The following is a 24,836-nucleotide window of genomic DNA, read 5'->3' on the forward strand; positions in this document are numbered from 1 at the left end:
TGCAAGATCGTTCCGCGCAATTTTTTGTTTATTACGTTCGCAAAGCCCAATAAATTTTTTTATTACGAAACTGTTTAATAGCAAGAAAATTTATACTAGTACGTACTTACGCATCGAAACCTGTACAAAAAAAAAAGTTTGGCTCACATATTTTATGCATGCTCGTAAATGGTAATCACCTTTAATTAATTTATGGACCAAAATGATTCAATTACTTTTCCATAAAAAATAACAGAAAATGTATCACATAATCCACAATAAACCCCTCTAATTTCAGTTATTATTATATAATTGTTCTTTTAGTCTCTTGTCTAAGCCACTACTCTTTTCAATTGAGTTTTAACTCTTATAATATGCATTGATTGTGTAAAAGTTATTACAAAACTAAAACTAAAAATAGATACAAGTAAGTGTTTTATTAAAGCCACTCTTTTCAATTAAGCGTTTTATTAATGTTTCATAACCTAAAAAATGATCGGTAACATGTTGGAGTTGGTCCTGTTACATTTCATATTTTTATATCGTCAGTGAATACAACTTAAATTCTTTTTAATTCAACAACTCACTACTGTACTGGAAAGTAGTAGTTGCACAAAAACAAAAACTTGAAATTAAAGTGCAACTTAAAAGAATTATATGAAGAGACTGAAAAAGCAGGGAGCCACAAAAGTAGATATGGAGCAAGAAATGAGCCTCTAGTCTCTGGCAGGAGGGAAGAGGAGACAGAATGTTGGAAATGGAAACAAGTTTCATTAATGCCTTGATATTGAAACTTGCTACCAGCCTTAAGCAATGAAAGCCATGTTCCTGGGAGTTAGCCAAATATACCTAAACACAACAAATAAAACCAAATACATTCTGAATTCCTTACCAATAAAATCAAATATTGCTGAAATCAATGGAAGCAAAATATCAGTATAACTACTCAATACACTCTTTTTTTTTCAATATATTTCAAAAGTGTAATCGTATTTTTTTATATTTAAAAATAATTTAAATTTAAACATCTCACTTTACCTTTAGTAATATATTTTATAGTCACAAAAATATTATGGCATGATCAAGATCACAAGTTCTAATTTTTTTTCTTAAACTCAGTAAGGTCATGTATAAGAACTAAATATAAACTATTTGAAAAGAAACTTTTCAGCTACAAAGATATACCTTATGATTTTATGTATTTCAAATCAACTAATGAGAGTAATTTCATTGACACCCGTTAGCAAAGAAGAGATCTATATGTCCATGATGGAGTCCATTAGTTAAATGGTCACTCAACTATCCGAAAATATCTGGTAAAGTCATTTTTCTTTTGTTTGTAACAGAAAATTCATTTAACTATGCATATAGCACTCAGAAGATCACTCAACCATATTTCTCAAACTTTTGATTATCAAATACTCTATTTTATCCTCTAAATTATCATGTTTTATCTTCTTCTTTTTTGGTTACCTTTTTAATAATGACTTTTCTCTTTTTAATTTACATTATGGACTTACCTATAGAAAAAATATATTTTATTTAAAAAATAAAAAAATTGTTTTCTAGCTTATATAATATCAGAATAATATAATTGAGCGTAATTTTCAAGAATATATAATGTATATTATAAAAATACCTTTATTTTAAATAAAAAAAATTTATATTACGTGCATGGAATACATATTTTACAAATTTTATTTTATTTTATTATCAATTGTGTAAATAATTTTTAAATTTTTGTTGTTAATATCAAAATTATTATTACGGAAAAATTGTTCTAATTAATATATTTTTTTACTATGCTCAATATTTTATTATTCTAACATATATGCTTAAATACTATTTTTATTTTTTTAATTTATAAATAAATTTTATTTATTCTATAGGTAAGTCCATAATATAAATTAAAAAGAGAAAAAGTTATAATATTAAAAATTTAAAAATAAATAAATGAAGACAAAAGTTGATAATTTAGAGAGTAAAATAGGTATTTTGCAATCAAAAGTTTGAGAAATATAATTGAGTGACCTTTGAGTGTTATAGGCATAGTTAGGAGTGGCAAACGGGTGGGTCGTGTCGGATATGATTCGGGTCGAAAGTGGGTAATGAAAAAACGGATCAATTATCTGACCCGACCCATATTTAATACGGATAAAAAATGGGTTAACTGTCGAATAATATGGGTAACCCATATTATCCATGACTTCTTGTATATGATCACTTTTGGGAGAATTCTTAGTCTCCCTAACTTGAGGAACTCCCAATTTGAGGCTTTACAAATGTAAAATTTAGACCCATCGGTTATCCATTGGTTACTCAGTGGTTATCCATTTTCTAAACGGATAATATGGTTCTTATCCATATTTGACCCGTTTTTAAAAAGTTCATTATCCAACCCATTTTTTAGTAGATAATATGGGTGGTTAACTGTTTTCTTTGAACCATTTTGCCACCTCTAGGCATAGTTAAGTGATTTTGCAGTTACAAACAAAAGAAAAATGACTTTAATAGATAATTTAGGATAGTTAAATATCGATTTGAGAAATGGACTCAAGATGGCACAGGGAGGCTAGATAAAAGGGCCCTCTTTGCCATTAGGAGGTTCAACATAGAAATACAAAATCAATGGGTTTCAAGCCTTCAACCCCCACCTTGTCCTTCTTCTTGTACTCTTACCCCTAATTACACCCTTGCTCTGTCCTTTGCACCCACCCTTACCCTACCCTACCCCACCCCACCCCCACAAGATCATGTTCTCCCCCCCCCCCCTCTCACCCTTAAAATTTTTATAAACCAAAACCAGAGCTTTACCTTTATATATACCTTTACACTTCCAATTCCTCATCACCACCACTTTTTGACAACACTTTCTCTCAAGCAAAGAAGTGTTGTGTTGGTCTTCTCTTTTTGTCCCGAAAACCCTCTAACTTTTTTTCATTTGCATTACTTTCAAACTTTAAGTGAAGCAAAAAATGGCAATCAGAAAAACAAACAAGCTGCCACAAACTGCAGTCCTAAAGCAAATCTTGAAAAAATGTTCGAGTTTGGGGAAGAAACATGGCTATAACGATGAAGATGGTCTTCCCCTTGACGTACCCAAAGGGCATTTTGCTGTTTATGTTGGAGAGAACCGAACTCGATACATTATACCAATTTCATTCTTAACTCACCCTGAGTTTCAGTGCCTCTTACGACGCGCTGAAGAAGAATTTGGCTTTGATCATGACATGGGTATCACTATTCCATGTGAAGAAGTTGTTTTCCGATCACTAACTTCTATGCTTCGATAGAGAATTGAATTAAAGAGAAAGCAAGGGAAAGTGAATAGTAGTAGTGATAGGTTTTGGGTGAAGAAGATGGGTTTAAGATGAAGCAATTCTGTTGAATTGTTTCTCTTTTTTCAACGTCTTTCTTCACTCTAGTTCTTATTTTTATTTTTATTTTTTATGTTTAGTGACATCCTCTAACACGACCAAAAATGGCCAGGAATTATTTTGGTTCTTTTTATGGGTCAGATTTGTAAAGAAGAAGAGATTGGAGCTTTTTCCTTGCAGTGGATGGTGTTTTTCTTACACCCTGTGAGAGAAGTTATTAATGTTAAGCAAAGATCAATTTGCCTCGTTTAGTCAATTCCCAAAATCTTGTTTTATTTGTTACTTTTATACGGATTGGGTTTTGTAATTTTTACACTATTAGTGTAATTTAACTTATATTTTTATTACTTCATTTTCGGGGTTACTGTATAAACTTGACATGTAAAGTCGATATGAGTAAAATTATTGGCGCATAAAATTTAAATTTTGAATACAGCAACTTTACTCCTTCTAAGTTTGTTTTTAGCTTTTGTTCTTTCGATGCATGTATTTATTGTTCAACCTGCATGACTGAAGTCACGGTAGAAGTAGATGAATGAATTTTTCACCTTTTTTTTATATTTTATTTTATATAACTAAACTGATCAGTGAAATATGAACTAAACTGATCTGACATGTGCGTAACAGAGTTACAGATGGAGTCTGGACTCGAGAGTAGGCCTAAGAGTTAACTAATATAAAATAATTTGTCGAATGAGGTCAAATTAACTAATTTTCAACTGAAATTCTAATATAGAACTTTTAAAATAAAATTTATATATTTAGATAGAAAAAGTAACTTAATAATATTTATGATACTTAGATATAGTTGAACATCTTTTATTATAAAAAAAAGTAATGACTTTAATTAGGATAAAATAAAAGTTCAGCAACCATCAATAAAATCAGCCCGTGAAATGCTGGCTTCTATTCCAAGAATATGGAATTCACTAAATATGTCCAAACCCCAAAAAGAAAAAAAGAAGAACAATATTTGCATATCACTGGGATAAATGATAATCATTACTTATAAGATGCCGTTTAGATCAGAAAACAATTTAATTATTTTATTGGTTTAGTTTGTTCGATCTGTTCGGTTAGTCGGTTGGATAGCTAATCTTCTACAAGGTTGCATTATTCTTGTGTAAAGTCCGTCCCATGGTCTTGTTTTATTTCGACCACAAGACTATTCTTTTCTCGAAGAATTTAACTCTCTCTCAAAAGTAATTTTAATTTGAAAACTTAAAAAATACAATAAGTAATGTTTAATTAATTAAAATTATATTAATAATATAAAAATTATTTATACTATAAGCATATATAACTTAAATCTTTTTGAAATATGAAAATTTATGTCAAATGTGAAAACAATAAAAGATGCGAAGTTTTTCTTGAAAGGGAAGAGGTGGACAAAGGACTTCCTCGGATACGGCTAATATCTTGAGGCGAAACGGATTTAGATTTTCTTATTCACTCCATACCTCATATATACTATCATAATAAATTATTATATCAGTGTATATGATCGAAATCGGGCTCATCTATTCGTGACAGATTGGAACTGAAATGTGATAGGTTGAGATTGACCCTGGGTTCTATCGAACCAAGGTACGAAGTTAGAACATACGTCTTCAAAGATCATCGAGCCCGTGACTCCTGAACCGACTCCGACTCCGAATAAGCTCGAGAAAATATTATCGGACCAAATAATAAAGCCGAAATATCCGCAACTGATCGAATATCACGGACGGGAATCTCGTTACGTATCAATGAGAAACCAATTAATTAGCAATATACTATTATTACTAGTTCTTGTTATCTTACCATTCTGTTCCAATACTGATTAAGGCACTTTTGACTCGAGGGTGACCAACCTTCAAGGCCAAGATTGTTCAACTTGTGTGGTTTGCATTTACTTTTTACTTATTGATTTCAATATTAATTTGATTTTCTCAATTTGTATCAAGTTAGATCACGTATCCTTAAAACCGCGTATAAATTCTATTATTATCCGATTTTGAGGGTAAATAGTTTGGCGCCCACCGTAGGGCTAAGGAAAATAATGGTTATTTGATACGAATTTCCATAACACACACTATTTTACACTTGTTCTTTGAAGTGTCTCTGGTTTCAGGCTTAAACTCAAACTGTCAAACTCACAATTAGCACCTTTACCTGCTGACGATTAGTCTGGTCACCACGGTGAAAACAATAACATAGCACCCAGTGACGAGGTACCGCCCGTTGATCCCGTCGGTATTCCAATTGCGGACCCGTTGGACGCTAATTCGCATGTGGCTATCGACACAAGCCTCCCTACTGATCCCAAGAATAGCATCCGTGGTGGACCCCAGTCGACATCACATAATACTCAAAATAATGGAGGAGACGATGCCAATCTACGGATGATCTTCAAAATGTTGCAGGCTCAACATGCAGCAATAGTTCAGTTACAAAACCAGAGCCGCGTACCGAGCAAGATCGAGCCCGACCCGTCTGGAGAGATCACTCGCAAGGAGGAACCGGTCGCGGAAAGGTCGAGAATGTGTGTACATTATAAAGATTTAAATAAAGCATGTCACAAGGACTCTCTCCCTTTGCCTAACATCAACCACATGGTTGATGCCACAGCCGGCCACGAGATCCTCAGTTTTCTTGATGCCTACTCCGGGTACAACCAAATACGTATGAACCCGGATGATCAAGAAAAGACCTCCTTCATCACTAAGTATGGCACATACTGCTATAACGTGATGCCATTTGGATTAAAAAACACCGGTGCCACTTACCAACGCCTGGTAAACCGGATGTTCGGAGAACAAATAGGGAAATCCATGGAAGTTTACATTGACGATATGTTGGTTAAGTCCTTGTGAGCAGGGGACCATTTAAAGCATTTCAGGAAACCTTCAGTATATTGAAAAAGTACAACATAAAGCTGAATCCAGAGAAATGTGCGTTCGGAGTTGGATCAGGTAAATTTCTCGGGTTCATTGTATCCAACCGAGGAATCGAGATCAACCCCGACAAGATCAAAGCTAACGAGGATATCATGGTAGTCGACAACGTAAAGTTCGTGCAAAGGCTAACCGGGAGCATTACCGCCCTGGGGAAATTCATCTCGAGGTCCTCCGATAAGAGTCACCGACTTCTCGCTATTCAAAAAGAAGAACAACTTTTCATGGACCCCGGAGTGTCAATGGGCCCTGGAGGAACTAAAACGATATTTATCGAGCCCGCCGCTGCTTCATACATCGAAAGCGGATGAACAACTGTACTTGTACTTGGCAGTATCGGAAATAGCGGTAAGTGGAGTCCTGGTCCGAGAAGAACAGGGTACGCAATTTCCAATTTATTATGTTAGCAGGACCATAGGTGAGGCCGAGACTAGGTAACCTCACTTGGAAAAATTGGCGCTCGCTTTGCTAAGCGCCTCTAGGAAACTGATATCATATTTTTAGTGACACCCCATGTGTGTTCTGACAACTTACCCGTTGCGAAATATTATGCACAAACCCAAACTCTTGGGACGATTGGCCAAATGGGTTGTGGAAATTAGTGGGTACGATATTGAGTATCGACCCCGAACAACCATCAAATCTCAAATTTTGGCAGACTTCGTGGCCGACTTTACGCCGGCCCTAATACCCGAGATTGAACGAGAGTTATTGGTAAACTCGAGGACGTCCTCGAGAATCTGGACCCTCTTTTGCGGACGGTGCCTCGAACGCGAAAGGGTCCGGACTCGGCATCATATTGAAGCCACCAGCAGGCAATGTAGTTAGACAATCTATTAGGACTGTAAAATTGACTAACAACGAGGCCGAATATGAGGCCATGATTGCAGGGCTTGAACTAGCCAAAAGCTTGGGGCCGAAGGTGATCGAAGCTAAGTGTGACTCCCTCCTCGTGGTGAACCAAGTTAATAGAACATTCGAGGTTAGAGAAGAACGAATGCAAAGATACCTGGATAAGTTGCAGGCAACATTACATCGGTTCAAAGAGTGGACTTTGCAGCACGTACCTCGAAATCAAACTAGCGAGGCCAATGCCTTTACGAACTTAAGGTCGTCGGTCAAAGACGACGAGCTCAACTCGGGGGCAGTTGTACAGCTTATTAGGTTGGTAGTAGAAGAAGGCTACGTTGAAATAAACTTTACAACCTTGACGTGGGATTGGGGAAACAAATATGTAGAATATTTGATGACCGGAAAACTCCCCTCAGATCCAAAATAATCGAGGACCCTGCGCACAAAGGCAGCCCGATTCAGATGGAACCTTGTTCAGAAGAATGTTCGATGGCCCACTAGCAATATACCTGAGGCCAGGAGATACCAAGTACGTTCTGAGGAAAGTCCATAAGGGCACCTACAAATCATTCAGGCACCGAATCATTGGTTCAAAAGGTAATCAGAGCCGGCTATCACTAGATCAATATGAAAAAACACGCGAAGGAGTTTGTACGAAAATGTGATGAATGCCAAAGACATGCTCCGATGATTCACCAACCCAGGAAGCTACTGCATTCGGTCTTGTCACGGTGGCCATTCATGAAGTGGGGAATGGACATCGTTGGCCCTTTTCCATGGGCACCCGGTAAGGCTCAATTTATATTATTTATGACTGACTATTTTTCTAAGTGGGTTGAAGCAAAGGCGTACGAGAAGGTTAGGCAGAAGGAAGTCATCGACTTCATTTGGGACCACATCATATGTCAGTTTGTAATGCCATCCGAAATCGTATGTGACAACGGGAAATAATTTATCGGTAGCAAAGAGACCAAGTTTCTCGAGGATCATAAGATCAAAAGGATCCTATCAACACCTTATCACCCTAGTGGGAACGGACGAGCCGAATCAACCAACAAAACCATACTCCAAAACCTCAAGAAAAGGTAAACCGACGCCAAAGGAAAATGGAAGGAAATCCTACCCGAAGTCCTATGGGCATATCGTATGACCTCGAAGTCCAGTACTGGGGCCACTCCGTTCTCATTAGTTTACGGCACCGAAGCTCTAATACTGGTCGAAGTCGGAGAGCCAAGTATCAGGTTCCAATATGCAACAAAGGAATCAAATGACGAGGCCATGAATACGAGCTTGCAACTGTTGGATGAAAGGCGCGAAGCCGCCCTTGTTCGGTTGGTTGCCCAAAAGCAACGGATCGAGAGATATTACAACAGAAGGGCCAACTTTCGATATTTCAACGTTGGGGATTAGTGCTAAGAAAGGTCACACTGAACACCCAAAACCCGAGCGAGGGAAAGTTGGGACCGAACTGGGAAGGGCCATATCATATCATCGAAATCACCGGAAAAGGGTTGTACAAACTCGGGACGATGAACGACGAATAACTAACGAGCAATTGGAATATAACTCACCTGAAATGATATTACTGCTGAGGTACGACCCCATTCATTTTATTTCTTATATTTTGAACTAACCCTTGCAGGTAAACGACAAAGGGTGGTACAAAATTTTTAGGCCTAAAAGCACGCGTTGCACTCTTTTTCCCTTGAACCAGTTTTGTTCCAAGTGGATTTTTTGAAAAAGTTTTAACGAGGTAACAGTGGATCATGCTAACTTAGAATCAAAAGACCGGTCACGAACCGGTATTGCAGATCACATTAACACTATCGAGGCCTCTCTATAATCAACCTTGAATACTGGGGGGCATACCCTTGGATATCTACTTTAGCATGGAAAGAAACTTCGTAACCGAAGGGTCTCGATCGATAGGATTCATTGTAAAGGTCCAAACAGTCAAATGAACCGTGCCAGCATAGACTGCTCGAACCCTGACACAAAATATGTACATATATATTACTATTACGCACAAGAATAAAGAGAAGTCTGTTCCTTGCAATCATCTTGTCCTTTAAAATTTCTTCTTTACATTTCTTAAGGAATTCCCAACTTCTGATCCCTTAAAGGTAACGAGCCCAAGGGCTACTTTAACCTAAGTTCGAACAATCATTGTCTCACTCGAGGACTGCCGTTCGAAAACAAACTCGGACGGTCCAAGCTATTAGACCTCGGGGGCAACAGTGGATCGTGCTAAACTTAGAGTTGAAAGACCGTCATGAACCGGTATTGAAGATCACATTAACAGTATCTGAGGCCTCTCTATAATCAACCTCGAATATTGGGGGACATTACCCTTGGATATCGACTTTAGCAAGGAAAGAAACTTCGTAATCGAAGGGTATCGATCGATAGGATTCATTGTAAAGTGCCAAACGGTCAAATGAACCGTGCCCGCATAGACTGCTTGAACCCCGACACAAAGAATGTACGCATATATTACTATTATGCAAAAGAATAGAGAAATCTATTCCTTGCAATCATCTTGTCCTTTAAAATTTCTTCTTTACATTTCTTAAGGAATTCCCTGCTTTCGATCCCCTAAAGGTAACGAGCCCAAGGGCCGCTTTAACCTGAGTTCAAACAATAACTCTCTCACTCAGGGACTGCCATCCGAAAACAAACTCGGACGGTCCAAGCTATTAGACTTCTGGGAAATAAGACCTATTAGGCAACCCCGAATTTTAAAGGTCACGACCACCTCCACTCGGTGACTGTTATCTTAGGCAAGCCCGGAGAACTCGGGGAAAGCAAGTCCAATGGGCGACTCCCAAATTAAAGGCTACGACCATATTAGCACGACTTAGAGACGTCCGATACCCGTAATGAAAACAAGGCCTTCAAAAAGAAAATTTTTCATAACCGGTTCCAAAGGCTACCCTCGGCAAACTATAACCTAAGTTACTTACTTCGGGAGAAAGTTTCCGGTAACACCGAACTCTCAATATGCCATAAAATAGAATAATGTAAAGGCAAGGTTTGTTTGAAACTTCGAACATAACCTAATTATTTAATGCCAAGGCATTTCGATCTTTGTGAATACAAAATAAAGCAAAGGGAAAAATTCGAAAGCTGTGAAAGGGAAAGAAAGCCTTATATATATTTATCCAAAATCCTTTTTACAAGGGCCAATTGGCCCCGATACAGAATTCTACAATGGCCAAAACGACCTCAAAAAATAGAAGACAAAAACGTCTAAAAGGATCCTAAGTGGCCTAATCTTCACCGGGGGCCGCATCATCACCTTCGGGGTCTCCGCCACCTTCGGGCCCATCAGAATCTTCAGACCTCTCGAAATCCTCCTCCTCGGGATAAGCCATCTTTCTAGACTTGGCTTCAGATACCTTGGAATTCTCGATTTCAGCCAACAAGTCAAAGCCCTGAGCTTGCACTCCCTCGAGGGCCTCCCTCCGGGATTGCCACTTCATATGCTCCACCATATTTCTCACTTGGTCCTGAGCCGCCTTGGTATCAACCTTATGCTGGGTCACCCTCTCATCAGCCTCTACCTTAACCACAACAATCTTCAACTTGGCCGCCTCAAGTTCCTTGGCCAGATTTTCTTGGCTGGAAACCGCCGAGCTCAGCTTAGACTGAATCTCCTCGATATTTTTGGCCTGTACCAAGGCCTTTTCCTCTGCAGCCCGGAGCTGGATCCCAGTCGAAGCCAGTTGTGCTCGAGCAGTCTCCTTTTCAGAGGCCAGGAGATCCATGTTTCTCTTCCATTCTTCGGCCTCAGCTTTTATCGTATCCACTGCCACCTGGAGCTGCTCGATATGGTCATGTTTCTTTTGGACCTGCGGGTTTGGGTCGTCAGCCACTGTGTCGAATCATCGTAACTAACTTCAAACACTCGTCTTACCTGCTCGACCAGGTCAGCATGCTCCTTTTGAGCGCTTCTAGCTCAGCCCGGAGTTTCTCACTGAGAAGCTTGTAAGCGTCCCTCTTCTCAGTAAGCTCCCGAGTCTCAGCCTTGTGTTGGTCTAACTTTTCCCGGTATCAGAGAAAAGTGTCGTGATGAAGCATCGAGGCCTGCAAGCACAAAGAGAGATGTTACGATTATTTGCGACTTAAATCTAAGAACATAATAAGGAGGCATTTGAAGTTACCCGATTTAACGCCTGTTGAGCTTCGTTGAACAGGTAGGGCACTTCCACCTCGTCCATCTTGGCCTGGTCCTCTTAGGTCACCAAGCACCGAACATAGCTGGCAATCCCACCGGGCTGAGAGAACCCGGGCATCCTCCAGGATAGATATAATGATTGACCGCTTCCGGTCAGGATCTGCACTTGGAGTTGGGAATCTTTCCACTAATCTCGGACTTGAAGAAGACCCGGTTGTTCCCGAAGACGGTACCTTCTTTGGTACCGATAAGTCACCCAACCCGGTGACATCCTCCGAGGCAGTAGAATCTATGCCATCGAAGAAGTTATTGAAAGAATCTGCCACCCCTTGAGGCCCTCGTGTGAGCGTTCTTTCAGCGTATGGGCATCGTCGATCATGGAGCCGGTAAATAAAGGCGACTCGGAGAGATCTATCACCTCAAGTGCATCCTTCAGGGCATTTTCCTCTACTCGAGGAGTAACAGCCGTGGTCTCCTTATCGACCTCCATAGCTCGAGGCAAAACGGCCTCGCCCCTCTCCGGTTCGGAGGCCTCGGACACTGCCCCCTCAGCAGCCTCCCTGGCTTGAGGCAATGCGATGTTGCCTCGCACATGGGCCACTAGCTCGGAAGCCTCTTCTTTTTCTTCGGACTCATCCCTTAGTCGGTGGACCGAGTCCGATGGGTGAGCACTGGTGCTTTCCTTGGGTTTGCGCGCCAGCTTCCTTTTGGGTTTTTTCTTCTCCGAGTTCGGGGAACTCAGAGCCCCTTTCCTTTTCTTCTCTTTATCCCGCCTCGGAGCAGGTGATTCGGGGAGGATGTCTTCATCACCGGACGGAGGCCTCATTTCAACATCTTTGGGAAGACCTGCAAAGAAAGAAAAAGTGAGAAGAAACGCGGCAAGAAAACTAGACGTCATTCATTCAGCAGAGGAATGTCACCGTGGGAACGGGCCTCCCACCGGCCCTTCAAAAGTTTGCGCCACGTGCACTAGGAATAAGGCTTCTATGACACGATGCCCTCGACCCACTCCTTGAGTCGTGGAACTGCATCTAGCATCCGATTAACGGTTGCACCACGAAACATCGATAAGAAGGGAGGAAAAGGAAAAGTAACAAACGAAATCTTAAAGGCAAGGTTATACTTATGTTTCATTTTCCATTTCTCAGGAACTGGCATGTCGTCGGCCGGGATTAAATCCGAGTTTTCACTCGAACTAATCGACCCAACCAGCCTTGATCCCGATCCTCGTCTATGCTTGAGAATGGATACTTAGTGGCCCGACGGGCAAGTTTTATTAATCTCCCTCGATAGAGTCAGGGACAGTACAGACGCATTAGGTGGTCGATGGTAATGGGACACTTCTCGATTTCGCTTACGAAGAAGCGGAGGGGAATTACTATCCTCTAGAAAGAGGGATGAATTTGATCGAGGGTCACCTCGTACCTCTTATAGAAGGCGATGATGACCGGGTCCAAAGGGCCCAACGTGAATGGATAAGTGTAAACACTAAAGAAACCCTCCACATGGGTAGTAATCGCTTCATCGGGCGTAGGAACAACCACATGCTTACCAAACCAATTGCAATACTCCTTGACCATGGAGAGGAGACTATCGGTGATCGAGCATATATATCTCGAGACCGGCTCGCACCGACCCGGTACCGAAGAGGTTTTCTCGACCTTGAAATCAGCACCGGTCGGGCACCCCGCAGGAACGAACATCTTCAAGGAGGGCACAAGTGTCTTTTCCTCAGTAGCAGCAGACGAAACATTTCCCTCTTCAGCCTGTCGCGAAGCAGAGGGAGTTTCTTTTAGGGGAACAGACTTTGAGGTCTTCACCTTTTTTTTTGGAAAGTTAAGGGAAAAGAGGAAGTTAAAATGATATGCTTGATAATTGGGGATGAAGAACAGAAGTTCTTATAAAGAGAGTTCAGAGTAATCAGAAAATTGATATTTGGGGATATAGAAATTTCTAATATACGAGGGCAGAGGTTTTGAAAGTAAATTTTGAATGAGATAATGAGGAGGTATTTATAGTTTGCAAACAACGGTTCAAAACCTGTATTGGCTGACCAGCAACTGACGCACATTTAATGCCATTAAGACGTGACTGACGAGACGTTTCGTCAGTTTTGTCGTTTCTGGCGCGAAGTATCGAAACGAAGATCGATTCTCATATCGTTTCTCATTGTTTACTCTCCGAAAAACGAGGAGAGTATCTGTATACGGTCGAAACCGGGCTCATCTATTGCGTGACAGATCGAGGCTGAAACGTGATGGGGTGAAGATTGACCCCGGGTTCCATCGAACCAAGGCACGAAGTTAGAACATACGTCTTCAAAGATCATCGAGCCTGTGACTTCGGAGATGACCCCGACTCCGAATAAGCTTGAGGAAACATTATCGAATCAAATACCGGAAGGCCGAAATATCCGCAACCGGTCGGATATCACTGCGGGAATCTCATCACGTATCAATGAGAAACCGATTAATTAACAAATCATGAGATTCCTTACCTTTTGTAGAATTGTATCCAAAGTAGGACTCCCCCACCATATAAAGAGGGTCTGATTATTTGTAACAAAAATGGTAACATGCATCCCATAGCAATATACTCTGTTATTACTAGTTCTTATTATCTTATCATTTTGTTCTGATATGATTAAGGCGCTTTTGACTCGAGGGTGACCAACCTTCAAGAACAAGATTGTTCAACTTGTGTGGTTTGCATTTGCTTTTTACTCATTGATTTCAGTATTAATCCGACTTTCTCAATTTGTATCAAGTTAGATCACGTATCCTTAAAACCATGTATAAATTCAATCACTATCCTATTTTGAGGGTAAACAATCAGTAATTTTGTTATTGTTGTACCTTATTCACAATATGATCAAGCATGATTGTAGAACCTAACTTTTTTTTTTTTTTTTAATGTAATCTTAACCAGAGGCGGATCTATATAGAGGGTTGGGGATGAAACACTACCCATACGCTTGAGATTTTTTTTTTTGTGTGTATAATTATATATATGGGTATTTTATACAAATACTCAATATATCAAAAGGATGGTACTGGGAGTAATAAGTTGGACCTAGACGCCATGGTTAAAGGCTAACATTCTTGAATCCAGTTTATTTCCTTTTCTTTTCTTTACTCTCTGCTCATTTTCTTAATTTCTAGTATTTCTTCATCTTTTGATTTTGTCTTTTAATACAACTATTTTATTATTTAATCAATAATATATTTACTTTTTTTTCTTTGTGTGGATCTTCAATATTTTATTTGAATATGTTCTCTTTTTATTCATGTGATTTTATTGTTTCAAAGATTTCAAAAATCTTTTAGAATGATGGCATCAATAAACATAATATTAATTAGCTATAAGGGATGTATTTGCTAAGTTTAAATTTTATTTTAATTTTGTGCATCTATCACATCATTTAATAGAGTCCGTGAATTATATCGAATTGGACAAAATTCTTCCGTTTGATGGTTAAATATTTATTTATGTACCAAAAGTCTTGTAAATCGAACTGAATTAATTCAAAATAGATCAATCCGAACCAAACCAAATTAGTTCAAAACGGATCAAATCAATAAAATGTAGACCCTAATTCAATCTCTTTTACTAATGATAGGTTTGCGTTAAAAAGTGGCACCCGTAGCCATCAAATCTTAAATCCGCCTATGAATTTCTTAACACTTTACACAAAGACCTAGAAAATCGCAACTATAGAAAAATTTATTACAATAGATATCTAATAAAAGTTAATGCAATTTTGTTTCAGTGATATCTCTATCACTTGATAACAATAGTCCCCCAAAAACTGAACATATATACTTAGATTAACAGCTCTATAAAAACCTAGAACACATAAATGAAGAAGATACTAAGCTTTATTTTTTAATTTGGTAGGAAAAGTGGAGGTTAGAGCTTTCAATTAGGTATTTGTATGAATCAAGCTCGTTCGGTTAAAAGTGCAAGATATCGTTATAAAGACAAAATTTGAAAGTTTTTCTGAATGTGCCATCTGATAATTAATTTGTTCTATTCGTGCTTTTGTGAATAAATTTAGAATGCATGTTATGACTGGGGTACTATAATAATACCCAATAAAGCTTCAAATTTCTAGCCTGTTTGGCCAAGCTTCTTTTTGGCCAAAAGTGGTTTTTTTTTGGCCAAAAGCACTTTTGACCAAAAATTGAGGTGTTTGACCAAGCTTTTGGAAGGAAAAAAAGTGCTTTTGAGGAGAAGCAGAAGCAGTTTTGGAGAAGCAGAAAAAAGTAGCTTCTCTCCAAAAGCACTTTTTTGAGAAGCACTTTTGAGAAAAATACACTTAGAAGCAATTTTTTAAAGCTTGGCCAAACGCTAATTGCTGCTCAGAAGTGCTTTTCAAACTAATTAGCCAAACACAAATTGCTTCTCATCAAAAGTGCTTTTGATAAAAGCACTCCTCAAAATAAGCTGATTTTTGCAGCTTGGCCAAACGGGCTATTCATCTTGATTAGTCATGGACATATACAAACATGCATGAATTAGTGCAGTTAATCTTGAAAGACAAATACCTTTTTCAGTGTTTGAGACCAGCTGAAAGAGCAACGGATGCCTAATTGTCTTGCTAGCATGCACAGTTCCAGGATTTAACTTTTACGAGTTCGAGTTCGAAATTCTATCATAGTTCTTCTGATTTATTCGGTTTGAAATATATTAGTTATATATATTTAGTAAAATTCTTTAAAATATACATGGTCTGAGCTAAAATTAGCGAGTTGATCAGATTAACTCATTTGTATCTTCTACATTACATCCGCCCTGCTAGCTGGTCCTCTCTACTCTACTCTGTCATATTTCTCTTGTTATAAACACTACCCCTATTAAAGCATGTATAGTTTTCCTTTGTTCTTCTATATCTCTTTTTGTCTCAGCCACAAAAGTTTTTCTAATTAACCAACCACTCCTCCTTAACTGCAAACCTATCCTCTCCCTCTCCTATGGAATTCTAATATACAAATATATAGCACTATATTGGGAATTATGACATTGAATGTTGTTAGTTCGTATTCAATTCTTCTCATGTACATCACAGAATTCCATCTTCCTTACAAAAATATCTCTTACAATTATGTTATCCATATATAGCACACTTTCTTCTTTATCTTTCATTCTAATTTCAGACTTCCTAGCTAACTACTTTCTGCCTTAACTACTTCCACCAATTTATTTTTTTGGGGACCTCCCTATATCTGTACAACTATCTAATGCAGTGGATGCACATTGTGGTGGACGCGGACATATTTTGTTGTTTTCGATTCAAATTATATACATATAACTAAAAATATTCAAAAAGAAAGTTATCCATACCGTTGAGAATTGGGATTTTGATGATTAACAAAGTGAGTCCAGTGAACGTGCGCTAAGAACTAGGTCCTCAAGGTAGCCGCTGGAGGTTCTTACAAGGCATTAATTTTTTCACAAGTTACACTAGTCCGAGATTGTTGGAAGAAGGCTATTAATATGATAAGGGCCGTTGTCCAAGAAGATATGCTCACATATAAGTGATAGATAAAAGTCATTAGAGTTGTGGAGCCCTTGGAACTGTAGGATTCCTATCAAATGAGAAGTTGACTATGCACAGGACTCCTAAAAGATCTTGGAGTCTAGTGAACTTAAATACTTTCCTGATGGACTAAGGAGGGCATCCTTTTGCGCGTCAATTGTGGAACAATATTTTCAACACTCAAGTCGATTATTAGTCTTAGCGTTCTTCTTGAGTCAGTTAGTGAATGTGTATTAGGAAATCGAGTTGTAATCAAGTTGTCATATATAATCTGTTGGTTGAAGTAAGTGTTTTGAGTTTGCAAGTTAGAGTAACTTGTAAGTCATTCAAATAGTTGAAGTAGGAAAACTGTGTGGGTATTGATTTACAGGTGTTGTAATCCGTACACTTGGCTCATTTGTTTTAGTGAAGTTGAAGCTAAAATCCTACGCGGTAGGTCGCGATTTTTGCACCTTTAAGCCAGGTGATTTTCCAAGTAATAATTGATGTCTTTGGTTTTTACTTTTTATTTCATTTACGCCTAAGGAGTAAGGAAAAGAACCAAGTTCTTTACTAATTTAGGAAGACATTCAAACCAAAAATTGATATCAGAGCAGGTTCTCCCAAACGCGCTTAACACCTAGAGAAATATTGGAAGCAAAATGAGTGCTCCACCTGGAATTAACGAATGACAGTCAACTAATAGACCACCTCCGTTCAACGGAAAATACTACAGTTGGTGGAAGGCAAGAATGGAGGATTTCCTAATAGCTGAGGACTATGAACTATGAACAATGGTGAATCAAGGACCACCGACTCGGACCAAACATAATGGGGAAAATAAGACTGTTCCCAAAGACCCCTCTAAATCTGTGGCAGCAGATTTCAGAATGATGGAAAATAATGCAAAGGCCAAGAAGATCCTCATATGTGGACTTGGTCCCGAAGAGTACTATAAGATAATTGTACACTCAAATATAAAGGAGACCTGTGATGCACTTCAAACTTCTCATGAAGGAACTAATCAAGTGAAGAGATCAATGATTAAGCTGCTAATGAGAAATTATGAGCTCTTCTCTATGAGGGATCTGAACCCATTCAGGAGATGATGACTAGGTTCACTATAATCACAAATGAACTGAAGTCACTTGGAAAGGTATTCACTTATGAAGAATTGGTTAGCAAGGTTCTATGGATTATCTCAGCTTCATGGGAATCAAAAGTCACAACCATCCAGGAAGCAAAGGAGTTGGTTAAGATTTCACTGGACGAGTTGATTGAAAACTTAAAGACTCATGAGATGAGAAAGCTGAAACTGCACAAGGAGGAACCTAAGAGGGACAAGGCCTTGGGTCTAAAGGCATCCGAAGAAGATAAGTATAACAATGATGAAATTGATCTAGCAATGTTTTCTAAGTTTAAAAGGTTCATGAAGAATTCCAAAAGAGCATCTAAGAGAGAAAACTGTGGCAAACCGAAGCAGTTTGACAAAGCTTCATACGATGGATGCTAAAAGTGCAACAAGCTAGACCACATGGTCTAAGACTGCCCAATGTGGGAATTGAATGAAAGAAAGAAAGAGCTGCAAAAGAGAAAAGGGAAAAAAAGAAAGAGAAGGGCCTAAAGAAAGGCAAAATCCTAGGCAAAGGATTCACTAAAGCCATGAAACAAGTATTTCTAGCATCATATGAGGACAATGGAAGTGATAAAGAGGAAGAGAAGGAGGATGAGGCTATAAGTCTTTATGTTGTGATAGATGCACATAAGGCAGTTGAGACTGAACCCACCCGGTGCAACTAGGAATGAACATTGGAAGACCTCCTCTGTTTGATGGACACCACTATGATGAATGTAAGATGTGTATGAAAGTGTTCCTTCAGGCCACTAATTTTGACCTACGGATAATTGTAAATCATGGACCAATTATCCCGACCAAAGTGGATAGTAAATGAAACAAAAGTATCAAGAGAGAGGATGATTATGATGTGGAGGATCATCAAATGATCTAGAAAAATGCTAAGGCAAGGATCTGCATTATAGAAGTTTACCAAGGAGTGTCTTCTCAAAGTGTCCTCTTGCATCTCTGCTCATGGTATATGGAGGATGTTGGAGGCTGATTATGGAAATGAAAACATTGAATTTGCCCTAATGGCAATTGAAGAAAGCCAAATAGAAGAGGAAATGATGGGGATGATAGCCATGAGTGACTTAGAGGCTGAAGATGAAATAAACAAGGTAATTTTCTAACTTGAAAGAAAATATCCATGCTATGTCTAAAATGCAGCTAATAGCCATAATAGTGACCATGATGAGTGAGATGGATAGGTTGAGTGCTGTAAATGATCAGTTAATAAGCAACCTTTCATGTGTTAAGCTTGACCATAAAAAACTTGAATCTGACAAAGCAGATCTTGAAAGACAGGTCAAAGATCTTAAGGTCGCATATGGCAAGGGAATAATGAGTTATCTGCAAGACAATCTTGAAAAGGAGTTGAAAAAGCTTAAAGATAGTCTTTGTGATGCTAATTTTAGGAATAATGTATTGTAAGAAAATCTTGAAAAGGCAGATTATGAACTATCTAGGCTAAGAAAATGGCATATATCCTCAGATACACTATATCGGCTAAATGAAAATTGTAGCACTAATAAATCAAGAATTGTTCTAGAAAACCTGTACCTAGGTTTGATCCTAAGTATGCAGGAATCTCTGACAATAAGATGTGCACTCACTATGGGAAGGTAAGACACCTAAGATATACTTGCCTGCTTTAATTCATGCTCAATTCAAAAACATCTTTGGGCTATTTAAACTTGTGGAAAAGGAAGAGAACCCACAATCAATCCCCTTCTCCAAACTAAGCGGATTAAGGTCAAAAGTAACAGACCATGGGACTGAACTTCAAGTGTAAGAAAAGACCATGAGACTGAGTTTAAAAAATCTAAATTCCTTGAGTTCAATAGAACTCAAGGAATTGATCACGACTTCTCTGCACCCAGAACTCCAAAACAAAATGGTTTTTTGGAAAGAAATAATAGGTCTCTAGAAGATATGGGCGGGGCCATGCTAATTTTTAGTGGACTGCCTAAGAGTTTTTGGGCTAAGGCAGTCAATAGTGCCTGTTACTTGTTAAACAGATACATGGTCAGACCCATTCTTGAGAAGACTCCCTATGATTTACTTTGAGGAAGAAAGCCCAACATCACTCATCTAAGAGCCTTTGGGTGCAAATGTTTGTGCACAACAATGGCGAAGAAGCTCTAGGCAAGTTTGATGACAGAAGTGATAAAGGAGTTTTCCTGGGCTACTCACCACATAGTAAAGCTTACAAAGTATTTAATAAAAGAACTATGTGTCTTGAAGAAAATGTTCATGTTATTTTTGATGAATCTATCAACATGGCTGAGAAAGGTTTGAAGGATAATGACTATGATATGGGGCTCACCAGTAAAGGAACTTCTGGAGAACCTGCACAACAAGCTGAAGGGGGATCAGGGAATCCTGAGGGAGATAAAAGTGATCAGGAAGAATAGGAAGAAGAGAGATGTACACTGACTGATACTTAGACAGGTGAAGCTACAACTACTGACCTTGGTCCTTTGGGTCACTCTCTGCCAAAACCGTCTCTAGGTATGCAAGTTAGGCTATGGAAACATCAAAGCTCATACCCCCTTAAAGCATCATATTTGATCTAAATTCTGGAGTGCAAACCAGGTTATCTCTGAGAAACATGTGTGCACTCACAGCATTCCTCTCAGAAATTGAGCCTAAAAGCATAAAGGAAGCCTTAAATGACCCAGATTAGATAATAGCCATGCAAGAGGAGCTAAACCAGTTTGAGAGAAGCAAGGTCTGACACCTGGTGCAAAGACCCAGGAATAGAACTGTCATAGGTACCAGATGGGTGTTCAGAAATAAACCGGATGGGCAAGGCAATATCATAAAGAACAAGGCCAGACTAGTGGTTCAGGGGTACAATCAAGAAGAAGGCATTGACTATGATGAGGCATTTTCTCCTGTAGCCAGAACGGAAGCTATAAGAATGCTAATTGATTTTGCTGCACACATGAAATTCACTTTGTATCAGATGGATGTGAAGAGTGCATTCCTGAATTGTTACTTGAAGGAGGAAGTGTTTGTTAAACAGTCTCCTGGATTTGAAGTGAAGATTTCCCTGACTATGTGTTCAAGTTAGACAAGGCACTGTATGGACTGAAATAGGATCCAAGAGCCTGATATAAGAGACTCTCAAAATTACTATTAACCAATAACTTTGTAAGAGGTAAGGTGGATAACACATTGTTCTAAGGAACAGAGGAAAAAATCTTCTGATTGTGCAAGTGTATGTGGATGATATCATCTTTAGGGCTACTAATGAAGCAATGTACAAGGAATTTGCTGAAATGATGGGAAATGAGTTTAAAAATGAGCATTATGGGTGAATTAAATTTCTTTTGGGGGATCCAAATCAAACAAACACCTACTGGAACCATGATCTATCATAAAAAATACATAAAAAAACTATTGAAAAAATTTAACATGGAATCTTCTAAGTCAATTGACACTTCTACTGCCATTTCAACACAGTTGGATCTTGATGACGGAGGAAAAAATGTGAAACAAAAGCTATATAGAGGAATGATTGGATCAATGTTGCATCTCACAACAATCATGGATTATATTGTGCTCAGTGTGGGACTGTGTGCAAGATTTCAGGCAAATCCCAAAGAGTCTAATCTAAAGGCCATCAAAAGAATACTAAGATAGCTTAAAGGGAATCCTGATTTGTTTCCGTGGTATCTAAGAGGATATAACTTTGATCTAGTTGGTTATGCTGATGTAGACTATGTAGGTTTTTATGTTGACAGGAAAAGAACTTCAGGAAGATCACATTTTCTTGGTTCTTGCCTGGTGTCTTGGGGAACGAAGAAGCAGAACTCAATGGCTTTACTACAACTGAAGCATAATATGTGGCAACAACATCTTGCTATGCTCAATTGCTATGGATAAGGCAGCAACTCAGGGACTATGGTATTTTTGTTGATTGTGTTCCTATTTTTTGTGACAACACCAGTGCCCTAAATATTGCTAAAAGTCCTTGTCAGCATAAGAGAACCAAGCACATTGATATCAGACATCACTTTCTCAGAGATAATATTGAAAAAGGAAACATTTCAATAAATTTCTGTAAAAGTGAATATCATATTGCTGACATTTTTACTAAGGCACTGAGTAGGGACCACTTTGAAATAAAGAGACTAGAACTAGGATTAATCAACACCTCCAACTAGGTTGTACCCCAATGATTGGCAAGAAAAGAAGTTATTAGAGGTAGATAGTTGTGTATAAAATGCTTGATTCAGTCTCGTGCTTATCCTAAGCACACACACCCGCCTAGAAAGTCTAGTTGATGACTATGCCTTATGAAACTAACTTACTATTTTGAAAATTTATTGCAAAAATGACTAAAGAGTTGGTTCTTGGTCAACACAGTAAGTTAGTTTCTGGGCCAAGACTAGAAATGACTTGACTAGAAATGATTTGACTAGAAATGACTTGATTTTAATGGTTCTTGGACATCTTGTCTTAAATCATTATCATAAACTAGAACGTCTAGCTGATGACTATCTCTTCTAGTCAAATCAAGTCTACCCTATTTAAAATCCTCTCATTATACATCTCTCAAACCTCAATGTTCTTCTCAAACCCTAAGCAAAAACCAAAAAATCCTTCGTTCTCTCATCACCATGACAAAGTCAATGCAAACTCCCTCGAAGGCGAAATCTTCATCTAAGACTAAAGCAAAACCCAAAATTATAAAGCTCAAGCCTAAGAAAAGTACAAAATCAACCAGTGAATCTGCACTCACACCTGTTGCATCTCCACCCATACCCTCTATTGTACCTATACCATCGTCCTCTACTACTATTGCACCTTCAATTCCTACCAATACTAGACTTTTATCCCCAGACCAACTTCCCATGCACCTGTATGTATCTTCTGAAGCAGCTCCAAACCCACTAAGATCAAGGCTACTTCAAAGAAATCAGTAAAGAGTGGGAAGGTGGTGATTCATGCTGCTACTAAGGGATAACTAGAAGTTAAGGAAGATGTGGCTCAAGGGGAATCTACATCTGTCACGGTTGATCAGGTGAAATCACCTACATCAAAGCTTGATATTCTAGTCTCTGCTATTGAGGTTACCCCGTTGCAAATTGTTGCACCCATGAGTGACAAATCACATATAGAGGATACGACTATAGAAAAGGAAGTTGTAACGCAAGAGAAAAATGTGGACGCCATTGGTAATATACCTGTGGTTGAGGGGGAAGGTGAGAAAGAAGTAGAGAATAAAGAGGATTCTTATGGTACTTCTTACAATTGGACTGAGGATGAGGATGATGAGGATGATGAGGAAGTTAACGGGGAGGGAGGAGGAGAAGCCAGTTAGGAAGAGCCAGGTTCAGGAAAAGACTCATAGTACTGATGAGAATAAGAGTGAAAATGAGGGGGAATCAGGTGAGGAAAAAGAGAGTGAGGTAGAAGAACAACTAGGTGAACAAGTGGCAGACTCTACAGAAGAAGAAAAAGAAAGTGATGGAGAAGGTGACTCTGAAAGTGAGGATGATGATGATGAAAAAGGAAGTGAAAGTGATGGTACTGAACCTGAGAGTGAAGAGGAGAATTCTAGTGAGGAATCTGAAGGCTCCATGGCTATTGGGAATATAGCCACGGCCCCTTTAGAAGAAGTTCATGAAGAGGAAAGGCCTAAAGAACCTAGGTCTTTGTTAACTCCTTTTGTTGGAGATGATGATGTTGACAGTGATGAGGATGATTTGCCCATATCTGTGGTAGGAAAAAAGGTCAGGAAGGCCTATGTCAAACCTACACGACCAGTTCCCCAGGCAAGAAAGGAAGTGGCTCCTCTTGCTAGGACTCCTTTCACTAGGAGCAAAAGAAAAGTTGTAGTTGAACAGATAATCAAGGAGTCTAGGAGTGCCAAGAAAATAAGAATGAAAATTCCTACTGTTGAACCTGTAGTTAAGTTGTATGAAGAGTATAAATCTGGTCCTTCTCTGTAGATCAAGAAACCACCAGTGAAAAAGACTGCTGTTAAACTCACCAGGGCAACTGCTACCTTTTAGAAGGCCAGCAAAGGGAAGTAAAATAGGGTTATGTCTGCTGTGGTTGATAGACTGACTGAGTTCAAGAGTAGAAAAGTGTTGAATGGGAAGATACTTGCAAATATAGATGAGAAGGGTATGACCCAATTGGTTGAAAATCTTGATCTGCAGGGATGGAGACATATGTTTGTTACCTCCCCCTCCCCCCTTTAATGTGTGCCTACTGTGGTTGAGTTTTATGCAAACTTCCAGTTTGATGGCATAGCTATAAAGAGTTCTATAGCACAATTGATATAGAGTTTGATGCTGAAGTGCTTAGGCTGCTACTAAACATTCCTTTCTCTAGCATTTGACAACTATCTGAAGAAGAAATGGCCTACTATAGACAATGATGTTGACACATGCATTGTACTTACTAGAAAATTCTCCCAAAAGTTTGAGTTGGATGCTCCCTAGAAGGTGTACAAGACTAACATGACTCCTTTTCACAAATTGTTGTTTCACTGTGTGAACTCCTGCATCTACAGAAATTTGAGAGGAGGCATGAGGCCACCCTACTTGATATGGCTATAATGGAGTTGTTGGATAGAAGTAGAGCCATAAACCTTCCCAGCCTGATGATTCAGCACATGACAAGGGTTGCAGACACCTCTTAGCCTAAGCATGTCATGCCTTATGTCTTCATTCTAACTGAGCTATTTGACAAGCTCAACATAGCCTTGCTTGAGCTGAAGTTTAGGAATCACAATAATATTATGGATGTTGTTACACTCAAGCAGTGTGGTTATGAGGAGATCAAGGCTAGAGGGCCAACTAGTTTTGCTATTCTACCTGGTAGTAGCAGGGCAGTTGAATTCTCTAAAAGGTTAAAATTG

At 38.8% G+C, this 24,836-nt stretch overlaps 2 protein-coding genes across 2 annotated transcripts; both read left to right on the forward strand.

The window, feature by feature from the left end:
* Positions 2,820 to 3,607, forward strand: LOC109224594 (auxin-responsive protein SAUR50-like). The gene has a single exon (XM_019389142.1). The coding sequence runs from the start codon at positions 2,955 to 2,957 to the stop codon at positions 3,270 to 3,272; it is 318 nt and encodes a 105-aa protein (XP_019244687.1). The 5' UTR covers positions 2,820 to 2,954; the 3' UTR covers positions 3,273 to 3,607.
* LOC109224265 (nucleolin-like) lies at positions 22,585 to 23,919 on the forward strand. The gene is made up of 3 exons (XM_019388853.1): positions 22,585 to 22,830; positions 22,989 to 23,283; positions 23,480 to 23,919. Exons 1-3 carry the CDS (start codon positions 22,585 to 22,587, stop codon positions 23,917 to 23,919), a joined length of 981 nt encoding a protein of 326 aa, XP_019244398.1.

This window comes from Nicotiana attenuata, chromosome 3 (assembly GCF_001879085.1).
Source record: "Nicotiana attenuata strain UT chromosome 3, NIATTr2, whole genome shotgun sequence".
Lineage (NCBI taxonomy): Eukaryota > Viridiplantae > Streptophyta > Magnoliopsida > Solanales > Solanaceae > Nicotiana > Nicotiana attenuata.

Bases quoted from the DNA above. Each gene is read 5' to 3' on its own strand.
- LOC109224594 (XM_019389142.1), top strand. From the start codon at position 2,955: ATGGCAATCAGAAAAACAAACAAGCTGCCACAAACTGCAGTCCTAAAG.
- LOC109224265 (XM_019388853.1), top strand. From the start codon at position 22,585: ATGACAAAGTCAATGCAAACTCCCTCGAAGGCGAAATCTTCATCTAAG. The intron at 22,831-22,988 runs GTATCTTCTGAA...ACGGTTGATCAG, and splicing joins AACTTCCCATGCACCTGTAT to GTGAAATCACCTACATCAAA. The intron at 23,284-23,479 runs GTTAGGAAGAGC...ATGATGAAAAAG, and splicing joins GGAGGGAGGAGGAGAAGCCA to GAAGTGAAAGTGATGGTACT.